This window comes from Lichenostomus cassidix, chromosome 4A, assembly GCF_008360975.1.
Source record: "Lichenostomus cassidix isolate B80296 chromosome 4A, HeHo_3.0, whole genome shotgun sequence".
Classification (NCBI taxonomy): Eukaryota; Metazoa; Chordata; class Aves; order Passeriformes; family Meliphagidae; genus Lichenostomus; species Lichenostomus cassidix.
Genome location: NC_139485.1, coordinates 556,906 through 576,147, shown reverse-complemented (window position 1 = coordinate 576,147; position 19,242 = coordinate 556,906). Strand labels below are relative to the sequence as shown.

The 19,242-nt window shown below is 58.2% G+C and overlaps 2 protein-coding genes across 7 annotated transcripts; one reads left to right on the top strand and one right to left on the bottom strand.

Moving 5' to 3' along the window:
- The first annotated feature begins 538 nt into the window (after positions 1-538).
- Positions 539-13,699, top strand: ZDHHC9 (zDHHC palmitoyltransferase 9). Its single transcript, XM_085059922.1, has 10 exons — positions 539-651; positions 1,024-1,317; positions 8,152-8,312; positions 8,864-9,022; positions 9,817-9,954; positions 10,099-10,147; positions 10,417-10,519; positions 10,633-10,736; positions 10,853-11,018; positions 11,728-13,699. Exons 2-10 carry the CDS (start codon positions 1,151-1,153, stop codon positions 11,830-11,832), a joined length of 1,152 nt encoding a protein of 383 aa, XP_084916048.1. The 5' UTR covers positions 539-651; positions 1,024-1,150; the 3' UTR covers positions 11,833-13,699.
- On the bottom strand, positions 13,492-19,221 carry SASH3 (SAM and SH3 domain containing 3). Of its 6 annotated transcripts, none has more exons than XM_085059916.1 (9): positions 19,070-19,221; positions 18,474-18,620; positions 17,802-17,971; positions 15,719-16,197; positions 15,493-15,643; positions 15,271-15,419; positions 14,934-15,140; positions 14,489-14,639; positions 13,492-14,419 (listed from the first exon to the last, which is right to left on the bottom strand). In XM_085059916.1, exons 1-9 carry the CDS (start codon positions 19,093-19,095, stop codon positions 14,220-14,222), a joined length of 1,680 nt encoding a protein of 559 aa, XP_084916042.1. In that variant the 5' UTR covers positions 19,096-19,221; the 3' UTR covers positions 13,492-14,219. The 6 variants fall into 6 exon arrangements, with proteins under 6 accessions (XP_084916042.1, XP_084916046.1, XP_084916045.1 ...); XM_085059920.1 differs by lacking the exon at positions 17,802-17,971 and having other exon boundaries at positions 15,493-15,640; positions 15,719-15,868; positions 16,105-16,197; positions 19,070-19,208; XM_085059919.1 differs by lacking the exon at positions 17,802-17,971 and having other exon boundaries at positions 15,719-15,868; positions 16,105-16,197; positions 19,070-19,087.
- Positions 19,222-19,242: the final 21 nt, after the last annotated feature.

The following is a 19,242-nucleotide window of genomic DNA, read 5'->3' as shown; positions in this document are numbered from 1 at the left end:
TGTGAAAACTACTGTGCAAAATGTGGGGGTGGGGGGGGGGGAACCCCTGACGGGAGCATCCCGTGCGCTCCCCGCGGCGATGGGGCCGGCAGCCCGGTCCTTGTGGGCACCCGGTGCGAGAAAACGAAACAGCGAACGGGAGCCGGTGCCGGTTTCAGGAGGTCTGGCGGGAGCCGTCGGGGTGGGGCCAGGCCGGGCCGGGCCGAGTCAAACCGGGGCCGCTGTCCCCGCCTCGCCGGAGCTCCCCCGGCCACACAGCACCGCGCCCGGCCCCGCCCCGCCCCACCCCATCCCGTGCCCGTGCCGCGCCCCGCCCCTCCCTCCTGCCCTTGTCCGCACCGGGGCGGGGCCAACCGCGCGGAGTGATAACGCGCATGGCCAACGGGCCGGCGAGAAGCGGCGGGGCGGGAGGAGTCGCCGCCAAGTGACAGTGCTGATGACCAATGGACAGGCGAGAAGCGGCGGGGTGGGAGGAGCTGCCACGGAGTGACAGCGAGCACGACCAATGAGCAGGCGGAGAGCGGAAGGGCGGGGCGGGGACGCGGTGGGACCAATGACCGTGGCGGCTCCGCCCCCTCAGGGCGCGGGGCGTGGCGGCCCCGCCCGGCGCGGAGGGAGCGACTGGCGCGGCCCGAGCGGCACAGGTACCGGGTGAGCGGCAGCGCGGGGCTTCTCCCGTGCCCTCCCTTCCCGTCTTCTCCCGCTCCCTCTCGAACCCTTCCCTTCCGCTCTCTCCCCTCCGGGTCTCGGGACGCCCACAGAGCCGGGGCTGCCCTGCCCTACCCTGTGTGGCCCGGCCCTACCCTGCCCCGTCGGCTCCCGGTGCGGGGCCGCCCCGCCGCCCCCTCCCGCCCAGTCGAGGGTCTTCCTGGGCGCGCCCCGCGCCCCTTCCCTGGTGGATTCCCACGGCGACGCCCCTCCCGGGCGCGAGGTTTCCACGGCGACGGTGGCCGCCGCCCCCCGCTCCGGTGCCGCCGCCGCCCCGGTGCTGACCGAGCGCTCTCCCCGTTCCTTCTCCCGCAGCCGCCGGCCCAGCCCAATGTAGCGCAGCCCCGCGGGGCCCCGATGATGCCGGGCGCGCGGGCGGCGAAGGAGCAGCAGCAGCGTCCGAACGTGCGGCGGTCGTTGCCGCCCCAGTGACGGTCCCGCCATGTCGGTGATGGTGGCGAGGAAGAAGGTGGTTCGGAAATGGGAGAAGCTGCCGGGCAGGAACACCTTCTGCTGCGACGGCCGCATCATGATGGCCCGGCAGAAGGGCATCTTCTACCTGACACTCTTCCTCATCCTCGGCACCTGCGCCCTCTTCTTCGCTTTCGAGTGAGTTCCCGGGGGACCCCGCGGGACGGGCTTGGGGAGGAGCCGAGGGAGGGGTGCCTGGTACGATGCAGCCAGGCAGAGTGTGGCTCTCCGTGTTCGGAATCTGCCTCTTCACGCTCAGTGGACTGAGCCTGGAGGTTTTGGAGATGATGGGCCCTGCCGTAGCTTCCCTCCGGCTCTGCTGGAGGGTGACACTGGCCCTGCATCCCCGTGGGTCACAATTCCCTGTGTTGGGACGCTGCGGGCTCAACACAACTGGCCCTTCTTCCCCACGGGTCACCTTCTGTCTGGGACTTGGCAGTCCCTTGTCCCAGGTGTTCCTGGCTCTGGGATGCCCACGGTGCAAGGGCAATACTGCTGCAGCCCCGGGGCCCAGCCTGCATCCCACGGGGCGATGTGCAGCCCCCATGTCAGCCCCACCAAGGAGGTAACCCCATCTGGAGAATTAATAAGGAGTGGGCTTGGTGGCTCCAGGCCTCCTGCCAGTCGGACTTGCCCCCAGCTCCCAGGCTGCACTACAGCAGGGTCTCCCCGGCTGGAGCTCTCCCGGGCCGGGACTTGTTTGGGAAGGGTCTGACCACCCCTTAGATCACCTTGGCAGCCTAAAGACCTTCAGCCCAAACCTTTGATCCTGCTGAAAAAGAGAGATCTGCTCCCTCCCCTCAGCTCTCCCTGGGAGCTGGGCCGGGGAGTTGGGCTGGCCTTAGAGTAAACCTAAAATCAGAAAACAAGCAGAAAGGGAAAAGCCTGTGTTTGTCCAGGCCAATGCTGTGGGCAGTCCTGTTGCCTGGTTTGAGGATGAGCTTTGATCAGCTAAACAGCTGCAAAACTTTCCTTCCTTGGTCTCCATGGACATGTTTGTTTTCTGGGGCAGGAGAAGGGCTGAAACAGGATTGGGTAACACAAAAGCTTGCTAAGCCAGGAAGAACGAGTGGAAGGAGCTCTTTCTGGCTAAGCCCTGGCTATTTCTGCAGATCTATAAAGCCCTCGGCCATGTGCTGTCCTCCTCAACATCTTTCCCAGACCAGGGAACTTGTTTCTACGTTCCCTGGCCCAGCGTGGCGCTCCCTAGTTCCCTGCCCAAATTATCCCCGGCTCAGTCTGCCTTCTGAGGTACCAAGTGACACCACTCTTGTTTTGATGTTTGGGATTTTTTTAATCTGAAAAATGGGGCTGAGCCTTCAAGTCTTACAGGAAGAACTAAGAGTGTTGCTGCTCCAGAAACACTGATTTGAGGGCTAATTGCCCTGGCTCCCTGTAGATCTTGTCTGTAGCAAGAGAGTGAACCACATCCCGCTCTGCTGTGGTTGTGCTAGGCAGAGTGAGCCAAGGCTGTTTTCCAGTGCTAGGCTGTGGTTAGTCAGGAATGTGACTGGAAATTCCTTGAGAAGCCCCTTTCCATGCTCTGGCAGGCAGAGGCTGGAGGGGTGGCTTGCACCAAGACATCCAGGCCGTGCCTAGAGCTGGAGGGTGGGCTCTGAGGGGGAAGTGCTGCTGGGAGCAGGATCACCTCTGAATTTTAGTTAAATCTTCTGAGGGAGATAAGGAAAAATTTGGGAAAGCCCAAACACCCATTTGATTCTTTCAGTGCAAAACACCTCAGTGTTTTTTATTTGGAAGAGAGGGAGTTGTTTTGAATTTGTTTGGGGGTTTTTGAATTTGGGATATGAATGAAATGTTGCCTTCCCAGCTGGAAACACTCCCCAAGGTCTCTGTTTCACTGATCAGGCTGAGATAAGCAGCTTGGCTGCTAGGGATCCCTGCCTGCCCAGCGTGTGTAGGGAGTTTTGTGTGAGGATCTCAGCCTTGATCTTTAACCATGTTGTCCATTTGTCTCAGTGACTGACAGATTCTTTAGTGTTTGCATGGAAATTCCTGGTTTCCCCTTAAAGTTCATGTCTGGATTTGGAGCGCGGCAGCCGGTGGTGGGCGGAGAGCCTTTTCCCTAGCTGCTCACTCACTGCAGGCTGCCTGTGCAGTGGTGCTTGTTCCATTCAGCTGAATCACTTGCGCAGTCACACCTTGTCTGAGCACAGCTCTGGGGTGCATGGAGCCAGGATCCGTCTGGCTGCTCGCCCTGCACCGGGCTGGGCTTGATCCCGGTGCTCCGGGCTGCGCTGGCTCCAGTTACAGCCGAGGCCAGTGGGGACTGGCACCCATGTCAGGAGAAAAGACACTGCCGTTCCTCACTGGCAGGGTCCTCCCCAGCCCTGGAGCTATGGCCGCACTCGTGGGGCAGATGCTGGTGATGGTGTTTTTCCTCCGAGTGTCTCTGGTGCTGTCGGCTGCTCCATGGTGTCCACAGGCAAGCAGGCTGTGGGTGGGAATTTCTGTCTTTTGATCCCTCAATCTGCAGCGCAGTTGTCTGGGATTGGGGGAATGTCTCCATCCAGGAGCAAACAGGACACAGAGGCTGGCGGAACTCAGTGCTGTACCTGAGATCCGACTCCTCCCTCCTAGATAAGGCAGAGGGACGGAGCTGTGCTGGCTCCCGGGAAGGGCTCTGCAGCAACTGGAGTCCTCTGCCCAAGGGCACCTCTCTCATGACTACGTCGGCAGGGAGCAGCTCCCACTGCTTGGGGCTGGTCCCTGCAGAGTCCGAGACCTGTGTTTAACTGGGTCTGCTCCGTAACACATCCCATAAAATTCAGTTTCACATCCTCTTGGCATTATTGCAGACTCCTAATGGTATGTCAGCCCTGTGGTTGGACACTTAGCTGCTAAGTCTTCTCGAGGTGCTCCAGCATGGGGAGAATACCAGATAAAACGCTTGTGAAATCCATTTAGGAACTGGAATGATGGGATGCGGTGTCTGCTCTGCTGCGAGTTCCCTTTGCAGTTCCTGTCTCTCCTGAAGTGAGTTCTACACTCAGCTGAAGAGAATGGGATTTCTTTTGTCTCTGGTTTTTCAGCACAAAACTTGTCATCTGTAAATATCAGAGGCACGATAGCACCAGCAACCCCACCTCCTCATGGGAAGAGGTTGCTCTTGTATTTTCCAACGTCCAGGCATGTTTGTCACTTCGTTTTTCCTACTTTCTTAGCTTGTAGAGATGGAAATGCCTTTCTTTTCTGAGGAGGTGAAAACACCTACGCTGCCCCTTGCGTGACTTTATTTTTTAGTTTTGATTTTCAAGCCCCGGAGACCCAAGACTGACAGAGGGGCTTCTGAGCTGGTGTTACCTCTGGTTAGATTTGTGCCAAGCATGGTCAAAACTTACACGAGTTGATTGGTGCTTTTTAATCATTGTCATTTCTCTCAGTAGAAGTGAACTTTTTGGTATCCAGAGTTCAGCTTGTTTTGCTCCTATTTCTGTGGGAAGGGGCCACTCCCAGGGTTTGGACTGACCTTTTTCTTATATGTGGGTTCCTTCTCAGGAGATGATTTCACCCTCCCTGCAGCCTCCACATCCTCTGTGGCACCCCCATTCCCAGGTGGATCTTGGGGTGATTTGCCTGGGCAGAGGTTTGATTTTTAGCCAGGAAAAGAGCAATAATGTCGGCATAATGTGTCAGCCTCCTGCCTCAGTTGGGGCACAAGCACATGGGGTGTGCTGACAGTTGATGTGTTACTGCTGGCAGATGGGGAGAGGTTCCATGGAGAGCTCCGGCTCTGCCTGGTGCTGCTGGGAAGGGCCTGGATACAGTGTTGTGGTGCGTGCGGATACAGGGTTTCGGGGCAGCTGCTTCCACACTTACTGCAAACACAGTGGCTCCTGGACAGCATCCCAGAGCTGGTGTGAACACCAGCACAGGCAGGCTGAAGTGCCCTGGTGAGGGTCAGGCATTTGGGAAAGATACAGCTCTGCTGGCACTCAGACCAGGCACACGGTGTGGTTGTGCTGTAGTTGAGGAAAGTTAACCAGGTGATTTGCAGGTGAGATGTGAGTGGGTTATACTGCACAGCTTGTGCCGAGCCCTGGCAGGGCCTGCCTGGGAGATGTGCTGCCCTGTGGCTGTGGCTGCAGTCCCTGTCACCAGGGTTGGTGTGGTGGCTTTCCCCTTCCTCCAGAGCTTTGCTCAATGTGCTGATTACAGCAGACCTTCCCCAGCAGGTGCAAAATGACCGGCCAAGCACCGTAATTCATGGCACCTCCCAGCTGCTTCTCCTCCTTCTCCCCAGTCCAATGATCTCTTTGTTTAGCGTTCCTGCCCCTAGCCCACCCCACCATGATGATGAGTGGTGATAGTGCTGTTATTGTCTGCTTTTTGGTGACAAAACGCTCCAGAGCACAGATATGGTGCTAGGAGTGGGGGAGCAGCATCCTCACGTGCCGACAGAGCATCTCTGTTGATTCTGAGGTCTCCTAAACAAAAGATCTTTAAAGTCTGTTTCTGAGCAGAGAAATCGTCTTAGAGATAAGGCACAGACTGAAGATACCCCAGTGCTAGTGAATACCTCAATACCAAGTCAAGATCTCGTGTGGTTGCTTTCCCTGCTGTGGATGTGTTCCCTGAAAAGTCACCTCCCAAAGAGTGAGGCTCCATTAGTACAGAGGAGGATGGGAGGCACATGGTGGGCTCCACGTTGGGGCTTGGGATGCAGTTTCAGTGTGGTGGGAGCTCCTCTGGCTCTCACATCTGCCCTCACCTGCAAGGGGCCACAGAAGCCAGCCCAGCTAAGGGAAGCTAAGCTAAGCCTGTGCAGAAGCAGGAGAGCCATGGCTCAGCTTTAACACAGCTCATGGATCCATACTTAAACCCACAATATGTTCACGTTGTCACAGCAGTTCCAAAAGCTGTCGTATCAGCTGGACAAGGGTCAGGCTGCAGCCCTTTGGTGCAGTCAGTGTCCAGCTTTTCCAGGAATAATCACAGAATCATTTAGGTTTGCAAAGACCCCCAAGACCATCAAGTCCAACCTGTGACCAGTCACCACCTTGTAAACCAGACCAGAGCACTGAGTGCCACATCCAGTTGTTCCTTGTTCAACTCCAGGGATGGGGACTCCACCACCTCCCTGGGCAGCCCTTCCAATGCCTGACAGCCCTTTCCATGGATAAATTTTTTTCTCCTGATGTCCAACCTGAATCTCCCCTGACACAGCTTGAGGCTGTGTCCTCTTGTCCTGTCACTGATCTCCTGGGAGAAGAGGCTGACCTGCACGTAATTCTATGTTCCATGTTCCTGACCCCATATTTCTACCCCAAATGGACTCCAAGGTTTTGTTTACTCACTGACTGACTTGCAGCTCTCCCTGGACTTTGTCCTTGCAAAGGGAATGCAAAGTTATCTTGGGCTGCCTGAGGACGATAAGCTCAGCCCTCTATTTCTTCGTCCGTGGGCAGGGCTGGGCACAGGGACATTGTTTTGGGGAACTGAAGAGTGTGCCATGTCTGAAATGAAGGGTGTTGGTTTAGGGGCCAGGTCCTGGGTGTTGCTGTGGGCTCCTGGTGTTGCAGCTTTGACTAAAGTGTGCTGTAGCTTCAGTTTGCAGCCCTTCTGTCCTTGGCACACATGGGGGGCAACTGCTGTTGTCAGGCAGTGGCTTGGGGAATGTTCCTGCAGTGGGTCTGCAGAGCTTGGTGCTGGAGCTGCGAACTGCATTGTGTTTGGGGAATCTGTGGTGGGAATGCTGTCCAGAATTAAATAGTACTGTGGAGGTCATGGAAATGGCCTTGCTTGGGATGGCAGCCCCCCCAGGGAGGATAATCCCTGGCATCTTACTGCAGTAGCCTGATGCTCCTCTGGAGAGTAACTGTGGAACAGCAGGAGTCTGGGTTGGATCCACCCCTTACCAGAGGGGATAAAGGGTGGATCCAAGAAAGGCCTGAAAGACTGTGTGTCCAGCTCTATCAGGAGGCACCTGGGTAAGGGATATGTGTAAGGAGAGGTGAGACATAGCACAAGTGGTGGGATTTAGGTGGAGTTTCCCTTAAACCATAGCAAAGCTCTATAGGAACTTCATCCCAACATCAGTGGGGTTATCTGAAGGAATCAGAGTAAAATGTGTTTTCTTTCAGCCCAGTATGTCTCTAAACCATGACTTCTGCCCAGGCCTTCCACACAGCCTGTGCTGTGGTGCCTAGGGGGACATGGCTGTGGGTGTCCAGGAGCAGCACGGCCATGGTGAGATGAGTCCCATGCTCCCTTTGCATCTTCTTCATCAGTGGGATCAGCACCATAAACTCCTTGTCAGGCCTTGCTGCATTTATAGAGCAAACAAACTTTGTTCCCTTTTGAGCTGGGGGAGTCTTGAAGCAGGAGCCTTTCGGCTTTATTTGGAGTGTTCTAGTCCCTTGTCTCAGAAAAGCCAAAGGAAATTGTCCCTTGTCTCAGAAAAGCCAGATGTCTTGTTGCATGGGAATGTTGCACTTCCACAGGAATCCATTCCTGAGAAGCACAGGATGCACTTAATCCCAATAATTTCTGTGGTGCTGGAAACTACTGCCCTTTAGGGGCCAGCCAGAGATTCCCACTATCCCCCCCAGGGTTCCATGCCTTCCGGCTCTCTAGGGGTGGGGCCTTGGGTGCTTCTCCCAGTGGTCTGGCCCATCCCTTGGCAGCAGGAATCTAATGGTCTAATCTCAGGTCTCTCCAGCTGCCTGGCTGTGTTTCTGGCATCGCCTAAAATGGGAACTGCAAACAAAACAAATGCTGGGAAGTATCCATGCCTGGTTGATGGAAAACATGGAGATACTGTGATGGTGTCTGGTTGTTGGAGCTGCTCCAGGAGTGCTCCCCTGTGGTGGTGGGATCAGAAGGATGTACCGAACCACTTCTCTGCTCCCGATCTAAGCAGTGCTCCAGAGCGCCCAGGTTCTGCTATGGTGCCAGGCACTCAGCCCGGTGCCAGCAGACTCTGACTCATCACCTCCCACCCCTTGTCCGCAGGTGCCGCTACCTAGCTGTCCAGCTGTCCCCGGCCATCCCTGTGTTTGCAGCAGTTCTCTTCCTGTTCGCCATGGCCACACTGCTGCGGACGAGTTTCAGTGACCCTGGGGTGATCCCGAGGGCCCTGCCCGATGAGGCAGCCTTCATTGAGATGGAGATTGGTGAGTGTGGAGCAGCCAAGCTGGTGAGGGCTGGAAAAGCCTCTCTATTTATAGCATACTTCTAGGTTACAGTCCCTGCAGAGCTTATCTTCCCGGCTGGACCTCCAAAAGCGAGGATTGCCCCAGTCTGCTAGCTCATTGTGGTTGGCCAAATCTCAAAAAGGCAGCACAGTGTACCTGCATCCCTCTCTGGGAGCCTGTTCACCTGCTGCTTTCTTTCCCATAGCTGTGTGCATACCAACTCAGTTCACTTTTGAGAAGGGGTGCCAAAATCTTGGGGTGGTCCCCTTGATCCTTCAGGTAGAAAGGTTTGGTGGATATGGGTGCAACACCCAGCCCACTCTCAACATGCCCATGAAAGCTCTGGCATCCCTTTTCCTGCCTCCAAGCTGCCAGGTTGGCTCTAGCCTGCGTGAGCAGAGCTGCAGCCTCTGGCTCCAGAGCCAGCAGGCTCCAATCCTGCTGGTAGGAAAGGCAGGAAAATGAGTTGTCGTTCAAGGCCTATTGTGTTGTAGCAGCAGGTCTGATCTGTGCCCGGTTCTCTCTGGCAGAGGCCACCAATGGGACTGTGCCGCAGGGTCAGCGCCCTCCCCCGCGCATCAAGAACTTCCAGATCAACAACCAGATCGTGAAGCTCAAGTATTGCTACACGTGTAAGATCTTCCGGCCGCCCCGCGCCTCGCACTGCAGCATCTGTGACAACTGCGTGGGTGAGTGGGGCTTGGGCCTGGGCCTGGGCCTGCTTCTCTCAGGGAGCCTCAGGAGAGGGACAGACCTGTGCCCAGGCTTGTGCTGGGCAGCTCTGGACTTCTGGAGTGTCCAGGCTGCCTTGTCCTGCACTCAGGGAGCTTGAGGTTTGCTCAAAACCTGGAGCCAGGTGCTTCCACTTTGCCAGGACTTTGGGAATAACCAGTCTAACCTCCAGCTGCTCTGCATACATGTGCAGCCCGTTTTTGAGTTCCACTGGACTCTGTGGCCTTGCAGGGCTGGAGCGTTCCATTGGTGAGTTGTATCTCAGCAGCTCCTTCATCAGCAGAGATCCTGGGGTGCCCTGGTTGTTGTCCTCCTTTGGTGTATGTAATTGGCTCGTGTTCAGCATCACTGCTCCAGGCAGAAATCCCATCCTTTTGGACCCCTTTCCTCCTCTTCAGATTCCCAGTCTTTGTGTGTTTATGCAGTTCCTTGAACTCTCTCCTGATTATTCCAGGGTAAGAACTTGGGGACCCCCAGGCCTTCATCTAACCATGTGGAGTGGCTGTTGTACCTCAGGGAGAGAAGACACATGATGTGTCAAGCTCAAACTCTCTCTTAATGTGCATAATGACTCATAAAATGATTTGGGATGTTCTGACCTCATGAAAGGGGGGTTCTGAGTGAGCAGAGGGTTGGACTTGGCAGTTTGTGTCAGCCTGGGGGATTTTCAATGTGGGAGCATAGGAGCAAGGATCTAGAGGTGGACAGGACCATGCCAGGGCAGTGCTGATCTTCATCTTGCCTTCCCCAGAGCGCTTCGACCATCACTGTCCCTGGGTGGGCAACTGCGTGGGGAAGAGGAACTATCGCTACTTCTACCTCTTCATCCTCTCGCTCTCCCTCCTCACCATCTACATCTTCACCTTCAACATTGTCTACGTAGCACTGAGTGAGTCTGCCTGGAAAGCTGGATAGCTGGGAGGAAGGGAGTGGGGCTACAGATGGTGGTGTGAAACCAGAGTGATGGAGTGGGAAAGGGAACTGGACTCAATGGGATGTTCCAGATTAAAAAATTGCTCTTTTTGTATTGCAGAATCTCTGAAGATTGGGTTTCTGAACACGTTGAAGGAAACCCCAGGGACATATCCTTCCATGGTCCTGAGGGCTTGGCTTCTCTTCAAAGCTGGGGGTTAGTGGGAGCTGCATTGTGAAGCAGCTGCCTAGGCCACTCTGAATCTTTCCAAGCGTTTTTCCTCCCGATGTCAATGTGGGGAGCAGTTTTGTGGCTTTTGGGAGGAGAATAAAACAGAAAACATTGGGTAGGAGAGGAAGAGACATTGCTGTTTCTGGGGGCAGTAACAGGTGGGCTGGGCCTGCTCTCAGGCTGTTCCCAGTCCTTAACTGTTCTCACTGTACTGGAGGTGCTCATCTGTTTCTTTACGCTGTGGTCAGTGGTAGGGTTAACTGGGTTCCACACCTTTCTGGTGGCACTGAATCAGACAACCAATGAAGATGTAAGTAGAGCCTTCCTCTTCCTCCGAGCTGTCGCCGTTTCTCAGTGTGTCACACTGGGGGCTGGAGCAGGGTGTCCCTGGAGTAAATCTGAGCTTGTGCCTGACTGTTTCAGATTAAGGGGTCCTGGACTGGGAAGAACCGTGTGCAGAATCCCTACAGCCACGGCAACATAGTGAAGAACTGCTGTGAGGTGCTCTGCGGGCCCCTGCCCCCCAGGTAAGCTCCTGAGGGGCAGCCTTGACCTTTGTCTTCTACCAGCACTTCTTCTGCTGGGAAGAGAGGTGGGATTTGGGGAGACATGGATTTCTCATGGTGTGGCTATGTTCTTGCAGTGTCCTGGACAGACGGGGCATCCTGCAGCAGGAGGAGAGCACAGCTCAGGAGGGGTCGTGCCCACGGGGGCCTGGTGTGCAGGAGGCCCCGGCCACACAGGGCCTTGGGCAGGCCCAGGAAGGTGGCATGAAGCAGCAGGACAGCAGCATTCCTCCCACCAGTGCTGTGAGTTGGGAGCTGCGGGGGGCTCTGGGACAGCGAGAGCTGAGAGTGTGACTTAGGAAGGACAAAACAACATGGGGGGCCATGCTGAGAGGCTGCTGCTGAAAAGCCCTTTTGCTCCAATCCTGGAAACCAAGTGTGTCTTGGTTTCCTTGGATTTTCTCAAAGGAGATCAAAGCTGGCTATGGTTTTGGAGACCAGTCCCTCCATGAGAGCACTCAGGAGCTGTTGCCTATGGAGCTCAGCGGGGCTGGGGAGGGCTGGGAAGTTGCAAGCATCTTGTTCTGGTGCTGAGTGTGAGCTGCAGGGCTGTCCTTTGGATCTCCATTCTTGGAGAAAGGTGTTATGGCCCCAAGCAGCCTGCTCTGTGTTTGAAATTAGCCCTGCTTTAAGGATGTGCTTTGACAGGAGACCTCCAGAGTGCCCTTTCCATCTAAATTATTTCGTGAATGTGGTGGGAAATGGCTGGGCCTGCTCCTTCTCTCGTGGACATAGTCCAGACGCTTCTGCTGGAGCAGCCCAGTGCTCTTCAGCTCTTCTTGAAGCTGCTGTTCTGCCTGTTGGGTGGCCCCAGTTTCTGGTTTCTCTTTTTCCCAAGCCCAACTGAGACTGCTGCCAGTGGAGCTGGAAGCAGTAGCTGAGCACTGGGGCCTGTGTGCTCGGGTTCTGCACTGGGGGTGTTCCTGCAGGTCACTCTGTCCTCTCTCCCCAGGTCCCTGCGTCGTCCATGAACAACGCCAAGATGCCAGAGGAGAAGCAGCGAACACCTGGGGAGCTCCTGGTGCCCTCCCCAGATGCTGGGCGAGCGGAGCACTAGCATCTGCTTGGAAGGGAGAACTTTCTTGTTTTGTCTAATCAAAGCTGGAAGTGGTGGAGGAGAGGAGGAGAAGGGCTGGATGGCAGGCACCTGATTCCCCATGGCCATTTTGCTTTACTCATTACTCACTGCAGTGCAGGTGGCGCTGGCCTGGCACGGTGGCACGGGACAGCGAGCGTGGGTGGTGTGCCCTGATCAGCATGGGCACTGCCACCACTGAGGTAGGTCTGCCCATAGCTGGGGCCAGGCCTCTGGCTCTGTGGGCTGTCCTGGATGCTCCATTCTGGCTCAGGGCTGGGGCTGTCTCTCTGCCTGGGCCCAGCTCTGACAAGGTGAGGCCCTTAGGGCTGGCCTGCTCCCTCCTGCTGAGGAATCCCCATGGGAAGGGGAAAGCAATCATGGCAGCAGCGTCCTCTCTCTCCTCCTCCCTCCAATCTGTTGCGTTGTTTTGTGGTTGGCGTGGCAAGGCTTGTCAGGAGACACTATGGTGCCCAAAGGACCCAAACAAGTGGGAAAGAGTTCTGCTGGCAGCAGTTTTAAAGTAGCTTCCTTCCTGTGCTCCTTTTCATGTGATGTAGCAAGGCAGCAGCTGTGAGGAGACCTTCCTTCCTATCCTGCAGTGGGGCTCACACCACCCCAGAGGTTCAAGGGAGGGAGAGGGTGGCCCCCTGCCCCTCCCCAGCTGCAGAGCAGTTGTGCCAGGGTGGACTGAGCTGCAGGGAAGGGTCTGCCTGTGCCACTGGCTGGTGCTGGGGCTCTATTTGCTGCTGGGTTTCTGCACTGAGCCCTCCCCTGGCTGTGGCATGGCTGCTTTGCAGAACCCCAGCCCTGATTCTATGTCATTGAGTCCCCATGTTCTTCCCTCTGCAGTTCTCAGCCATCCTAGACTGGCTTTGGGAGCCTTGGATCTTCTTGGGATTGTGCCAGCTGCCCTGGGCTGGGCTGTGTGGTGTCGGTCACTTGTGTGTCCTCGGCAGAGGAGGAGAGGCAGGGGGGACAGTGGGAGAGCTCCATGCCCTGGCAGGGCTCCCCACATTCCACAGTTCCTGTCCCACACTGGCAGGACCCTCACGCCAGTGGGGTCCCCACAGAGGCTGCTGGTGGAGAGGCCATTCCATGCCCTGGCAGCTCTGCATCCCACGCCACAAGTGCTGGGCACTCCTGTTCCTCCCCACAGCTGTGCACTGGCTGATGGCAGCTGGAGGGTGTTCTGCCTGGCCAGTCCTGTGTGTGTCTGTGATGCTCCTGCCTGGCAGTGGGAAATTGCTGCTGCTCCGTCCCTGGCCTCTTGTGCCACCCTGCTTTCAGCAGTGGCGTGGAGTGGGTGCAGCCGGGATCCTGCTCCCTCTGGAGCCTGGCCTGTGCCTCCCACCTTGCTCCTCGCCCCTGGTGCTGGGCTGTAGCTGGCAGCGAGTGGTGTGGTGTTAAAGTGGCACTGGCACTGCCCCCTCTCCTGTGGTGCTGGGGGCTCCTCTCCCAGGTGAGAGGGCAGAGCTGCCACAGCTGCTCCCAGTTGGAATGTGCCAGGGAAGGAACCCCAGCCCCCCTGCCATGGCCCCCCAGCCAGCCCAATCCCATCCTGTCCCATCCCCCTGGGACAGGGGTCCTGTTCCCCACCCCGCGGGAGTCAACCCAACACACTACTGACCAAATCTCCAATTCGGTGTGAAAAAGTGTATTTTTTGGCTCTGCTGCTCCCTGTTCCATGCAGTATGTGGAGTGCTGCCTGCCAGGACCTGCCTGCATTGGTCAGGGTCTCCAGAAGGAAGGGAGGGGTTGGGCGAGGGTTGGATGTTCTTTATTTTTTTTCTTCTTCTTATTATTTTTTAATTTTAAAACAATGAAGGAAACTTAATTGGTTTGAAAATGGCTGAGCTCTAGCCCCTGTGTGTCTGTGCTGCCCCAAGCCAGCTGCCTCTTCCCCTTCCCCATGCCTTTCCAGGCCTCTCCATCCCACACTTCCAGGGTGTCTTAGCTGTGTTACTTGCATCTTGCTGTCCCCCATGGCAGGTGAGGGGGGGGGGTGTCTCTGTGCTGAGCAGTGACAGTGCCCTGGGAAGGCTTTAGTTGCCTGCAGACACAGCTTCTGTCCCCAGCTCCCTTCCTGAGCCTGCTGGCAAACCTTGCAGCCCTTGCCTGTGGTGTCTTGGCAGGGAACGTGGTGCCCTGGTGTGCCCAGAGTCCCAGTGTCCGGCAGTGGTGCCAGGCAGTGCCATGCAAAATGTCCTGGAGCACCTTGCACCCATGCAGCATCTGCCTCTAGTGCGGGAGCCATGCTGGGCCCCAATGTGCCACCGCTGGGATTTCCCTGTCCCCCACCAGCAGCCATCCCCTCCAGTCCAGCTCCTCTGTAAGGGCCAGAGGGGGAAGTGGCAGTGCTGGTAGGCTCAGGAGGATTCTGCCATGGAGAGAGCCCCCAGCTGCTCCTTGGGACCCCCCAGCTCGGCCTCGTCCCGGCTGCCATCCAGGGTCTCTGATCCCTCAAAGCAGCCAGAGTCCCGGGGAATATCCCCTTTGGGCTCTGAGGGTGATGGCAGGGCTTCGGAGCTGTCACCATCCTCTGGCTCGCTGGCTGCTGGGAGAGGGGCTGTGGCATTAGTGGTGCTGCTGGTGTGCCCAGCCAGAGGGTCTCCCACCCCTTCCCCAGGACTCTTACTGTCATAGTCCAGGAGGAGCTCGGCGGCTGTCAGCAGCTTGGCACGGTGTTCAGGGTCTGTGATGTGCAGTTCGTTCAGGTGGGTCTCCCGCAGATCCTTGAAGTCCTCCAGGGTCTGGTACCCGTTTAGCAGGAGGGTGGGGGTGTGTTCCTGGGTGGGGGTGTGGGCAGGGGTGAGCAGGGCTCAGGTGGCTCCCCTGGCTTCCTCCCCCTGAGCCCTAATGCTGGCCTGCGGCTTCTGCCTCAGTGCGGGTCCATGGTGGGCACTTGCCCCCACATTACCCAGAAATGCCCCATGTGTCCCCTCTGTGCCCCTGGGGTGCTCAGTGGAGGCACCCACGCAGCTGGGGGATAGCGAAGGAGAGCAGAGAGGGGGGTGGTTCCACTGCTGGCACACCAGGCACATGCTGGGTGCTGCTGTTCCTCCAGGACCCCTGTCCCTCACCTGCAGGTTGATGCGCTCCAGCAGCTCATGGAGGGTCTTGGGCTTGAGGCGTTTGTTCCGGCTGGAGCCCCGGCTCCTGCGGGCAGGGACTGTTTCCTCAGGGATCACATCCACGTAGATGAACTTGAAGGAGCCCACCCTGTTGTTGAGCAGCCCGGTCCAGGTGCCCACAGGTGGCTTCTCGATGATGCCGATGATATCACCTTTCTGGGCCAGGGGACATGGGATGGCGGTGGGCTTGGGGACAGCCAGGGAACACCCCCACCTCATGGGGGTTCCCAGCCATCCTCCCTCCCTCCCTCCCTCCCTCCCAGGGGCTACAGCGGCCATGGCTCACCCGCAGCTTGAGGGAATCCTTGTCATAGGGGCTGGGGGTGAAGTCGGTATGGACGCGGGCCCGGCCACAGAAGGGGCCGGTGTAGGCTGGGACAGTCTCCTCCAGCCGACGGCTGTCCCCAGCATCACCAAGGCTGGCAATATCGCTGCCTGCAGAGAGGAGGAGGTCAGGATGTGCCTGGCTGTGGACACAGGGCCAGTGTCTTGTTGGGGCTGGCCTCACCGCTGGACAGCTGGCGGCCAAGGGCTGGGCGCTTGTCCTCTTCCTCCTCCAGCTCCAGGTACGACAGGGGCACCTTGTCATGGCTACGCTCTTCCATGCTGCTGGCTGGGGACAGGGGACATGGGGACCCCTCCTCTTCTACCTCTCCCTGCTGGGGGTACTGGGGTCAGGCCGAGGGAGGGGGTGCTGTCCCCCACCCACCTCTGTCCCCACACCCCCTGCTCACCTTCCCCTCAGCCAGTGCTCTCATGGCCATCCTACCCATCTTGCGGTTCATGGTGCGGGAGATGACTGCCCGCCATTTCCTGCCCAACTTTGTTCCGCTGCTCTGTGCAGCATCCTCAGGACTGGCACTGCTGGGATCATCCTCAGGGATCTGCCAGAAGGATGGAGAGTGAAGGCAGAGCCTCCCACCCTGGGCAAGCCTCAGCAGGGTCACACAGGACTGTGAGATTCTAAATCCCACCAGTGCTGGCATCCTGGGGCTGCTCCATGATACGTGGGCCACTGGTAAGACCAGGAATTTTGGGAAATCAGCTCTAAAATGGGCTGTTCCCAGGGGAGCAGGATGTGTCAAGGGGTGCTGCTGACCCGGGGGTGCTGGGAACTCACGTTCTCCTCCAGGTTGAACTCCTCGCTTGACACAGGAGAGCTGACCTTGGACTTGCTGAAGTCCTTGAAGCTGCTGGAACGCTGTAGGGAAAGCTGGGAGCAGGGGCAGAGGTGTGAGGGAGGAGATGGAAAGGTATGAGGTGTGAGGCAGGAGATGGAAAGGTATGAGGGCTTCTCCATGCATCCCCTGCTGCAGCTCCTCTCCTCCCTTTGGGCTGCTTTGCCCATCCCAGGGTGATGCAAGTGCTGGGAAGAGTTTTTTGGCTGGCACAGCCTTTCCTGTCTGCCCTCTTCCAGGAGCTGCCGTGTGCCATGAACTCGCCAGAACTGGGATGTGGAGCTCTTGGTGCCTGTGCAGCTGCTTGGCACAGCATTCCCAGGGCAGGGATACTCTGGTGGGGAGCCTGGCACTGTCGTGCTGGTAGCAGCCCAGGGCTGAGACATGCTGCCACCCTGGCACAGGGGCCAGGACATGAGGGGACAGAGGGCTCTGCAGTACCACAGCTCCCTCCTCGCAGCACAGGTGGGCAGGCAGTGAAGGGTTGGGAGCACCAGAGCAGCCATGCCCCTGCTACTACTCACAGGGTCAGCTCCAGGACTGAAAGTTTTCCATGTTTTCCACCTGTGAGTGTCATCCTGTAGCCCAGAGAGTACACCCCTAATATCACCAGCTGGCTTGGTGCCACACCTCCATGCCTAAGCCATCAAAGCTGGTTTTGGATCTCAGTCCTGGTACACCTTTCCGTCCCTGCCCCTTTCAGTCTTTCCTGTGCCCCTTGCCTGCCTTCTCTCTCCATGTCCTCAGGTGCCTTTCTCACATGGGAATGATTTTCCCATGCCTGGAGTGTCCTTGGTGCCAGCACAGCCACATGGTCCCAGGTGTCCTTCATCCCTGGATGACAGCACCAGCATGCTCATGCACTGGGACAGGGTGAGCTCAGCTGCCACCACTAGCACCCTTGAGGCCTTCAGAACACACACCACAGTGCTTGCTCTGCCACCACCACAACCAGGGACTTCCGTTCTCAATCAGCTCTGCCAGCTCCTGTGGCAGCCAAGGCCCTGCACACCCTGGCCCTGTGCTGTCCCCTTTATTCTCCTCATTGGTTCCACTGAGCATCCTTGAGCACTTGCTTTTGCCATTCCTTGCCGAGGGCTGGCTCATGACGGGACATTCAGCTGCACCCCTGCTGTCGCTTTATGTGGCAGGGCCAGCTCCAGGTGCATCTGTGCAGAGGCGATGCTGGCTTTTGCCCTGTTCCCAACCCAGTGCCCTGAACCCACCAGATCCAAGTGCATTTAACCCCCCGGGGCTTTCACTGCTGAGATAAAACAGCTCTGCAGCTAGGAAAGGTGCTGCCCTGGGGCTGGAGGAGCCATGGAGAGCCTAGCAGTGGGATGTGAGTCAGAGCAGCCAGGCTCTCCCGCAGCACGGCAGGGAGGGGGAAGTGAGAGTAGCTGTGGCTGGGCAAGGGCAGGGGATGCCCACTGGGACTGGCCGAGCTGGATGGGCCATCCTAGTGCAGGGGAGGGCGCTTCACACATATTTCCTGCGGGAGCTTGCCAGCACGGAGGAGCTGCCATGGCAGGGTGTGTTTCTGTCATGGGCAGGACCCTGCCACCAGGCACTGCCCCCGCTCCCCGCGGTGACTTGCTGATGCCAGCCCAGCAAAGCTTGGCAAGAAATGAAGTGTCACCTGATGCGAGACCTGGTGGGGGGATAAGGGGCCGGTTTTTGTCCGCACTGGTGACGTCAGCCTCCAAACGGGGTGGCACGGAGTGGCACATGGCCATGCCATGCAGGGGGCTCTCGAGAGGCCGTGATACTGGCAGATGGTGCTCCTGTGGCTCCCGTCTCGGACCAGTGCTGCCGGAGGAAGCGGCTGGCACACGTGACGGAGCTCCAGCCTCGACCGCAGCACCTTGCTGCGCAAGCGGGGCTGGGAGCTGCACAGCCGCCACCGCAGCCACGTCCCCCCAGGAAATGATAGGCGGCCGCCCACGCCTGGGGAGCCTGTGGAGGGGGGGAGGGCACAGCCTCCCCCAGCGGAGCCCCACGGATCCCACCAGCACCCCACCTGACACCCATGCTGATCCTGGGAGCTGTGCATCCCAGCCACCCCTCCCAACAGGATGCAAGCCAGACAGGGAGCTGGACAAGCCCAGGCCCACGGGCCATACAGTTGGTGTAGACAGAGATGGACTGATGGCAGGGCCGCTGCCATGCTGTCCCAGCTCCCAGGGCTCTGCCCCAGCCCCCTGGCACCAGCCCTCCTGCTCAGCATCCCGTGGCAGCCCAGGCTTAGACAGCTCCGGATGTGCTGGGACGTTTGCTGTGCTGAGGGCACCTGGATGCCGCCAGTACTCACCTTCCTGTGTCCCGGCTCCTTGTCCCCGGCGTTGGAAGGCTTGCGGCGCAGCATAGCGCTAGGGCCGGTGGCGAGGGCACAGTGTCCGGCAGCACCGAGCGCGTCCCGTCCTGCGGCACCGGCACCGAGCCGGGAGCGCACAGGAAGCTGGAGGTCACATGAAATGCGCTTGCATTCGTGCTCGGGGTGGCTGGCGAAGCGCGGGCTGGGGCAGGAGGAAGGAAACCCTCCACCGAGCTGCTGCCCTGCCCGGGGCCCCTGGGTGGGGACGGTGGTTGCGCCCTGATGCCTCTCGGCCACGCTGCTGCCTCTCGGCCGTGCTGCCCCTCGGTGATGCTGCCCATGCCCTGCCTCGCCTTGGCGGTGCTGCCGCCCCTCGGTGATGCTGCCCCTTGGCTCATTAGCAGATGGGCATCCTGTGTCCCCCCACGCAAAGGGTGACAGTCCCCAACCCCTCTGTCCTGCCCACCCCCGTGCTTGCTCATCCTGCTCGGACATAATAGCCAAGCCCTCTGCGTGAGACTTTGGGATGTTCCCTGTGTCTGCAGGTCCTTCCGGCTCGGCATCACACGCAGGTGGGACATGCTCATGGTTACCCCACTGTTGGCAGCCACGGGGACATCCCTGGTTGGGCTGGCTGCCGTACACCTTCTCACTCCAAATCCTCCATATTTTGCCCCAGAATTACAATCTGCTCAAATCCATCTCCTCACTGTCGGCATTGGCTCGGCCACCCCAGGGCTGGACAGGTGGGACAAACAGGGTCACA

Bases quoted from the DNA above. Each gene is read 5' to 3' on its own strand.
- ZDHHC9 (XM_085059922.1), top strand. From the start codon at position 1,151: ATGTCGGTGATGGTGGCGAGGAAGAAGGTGGTTCGGAAATGGGAGAAG. The intron at 10,737-10,852 runs GTAAGCTCCTGA...ATGTTCTTGCAG, and splicing joins TGCGGGCCCCTGCCCCCCAG to TGTCCTGGACAGACGGGGCA. The intron at 11,019-11,727 runs GTGAGTTGGGAG...CTCTCTCCCCAG, and splicing joins GCATTCCTCCCACCAGTGCT to GTCCCTGCGTCGTCCATGAA.
- SASH3 (XM_085059916.1), bottom strand. From the start codon at position 19,095: ATGTCCCCGTGGCTGCCAACAGTGGG. The intron at 18,621-19,069 runs GTAACCATGAGC...TGTGACCTCCAG, and splicing joins CCGTGGCTGCCAACAGTGGG to CTTCCTGTGCGCTCCCGGCT. The intron at 15,644-15,718 runs GTGAGCAGGGGG...CAGTACCCCCAG, and splicing joins GAGCACTGGCTGAGGGGAAG to CAGGGAGAGGTAGAAGAGGA.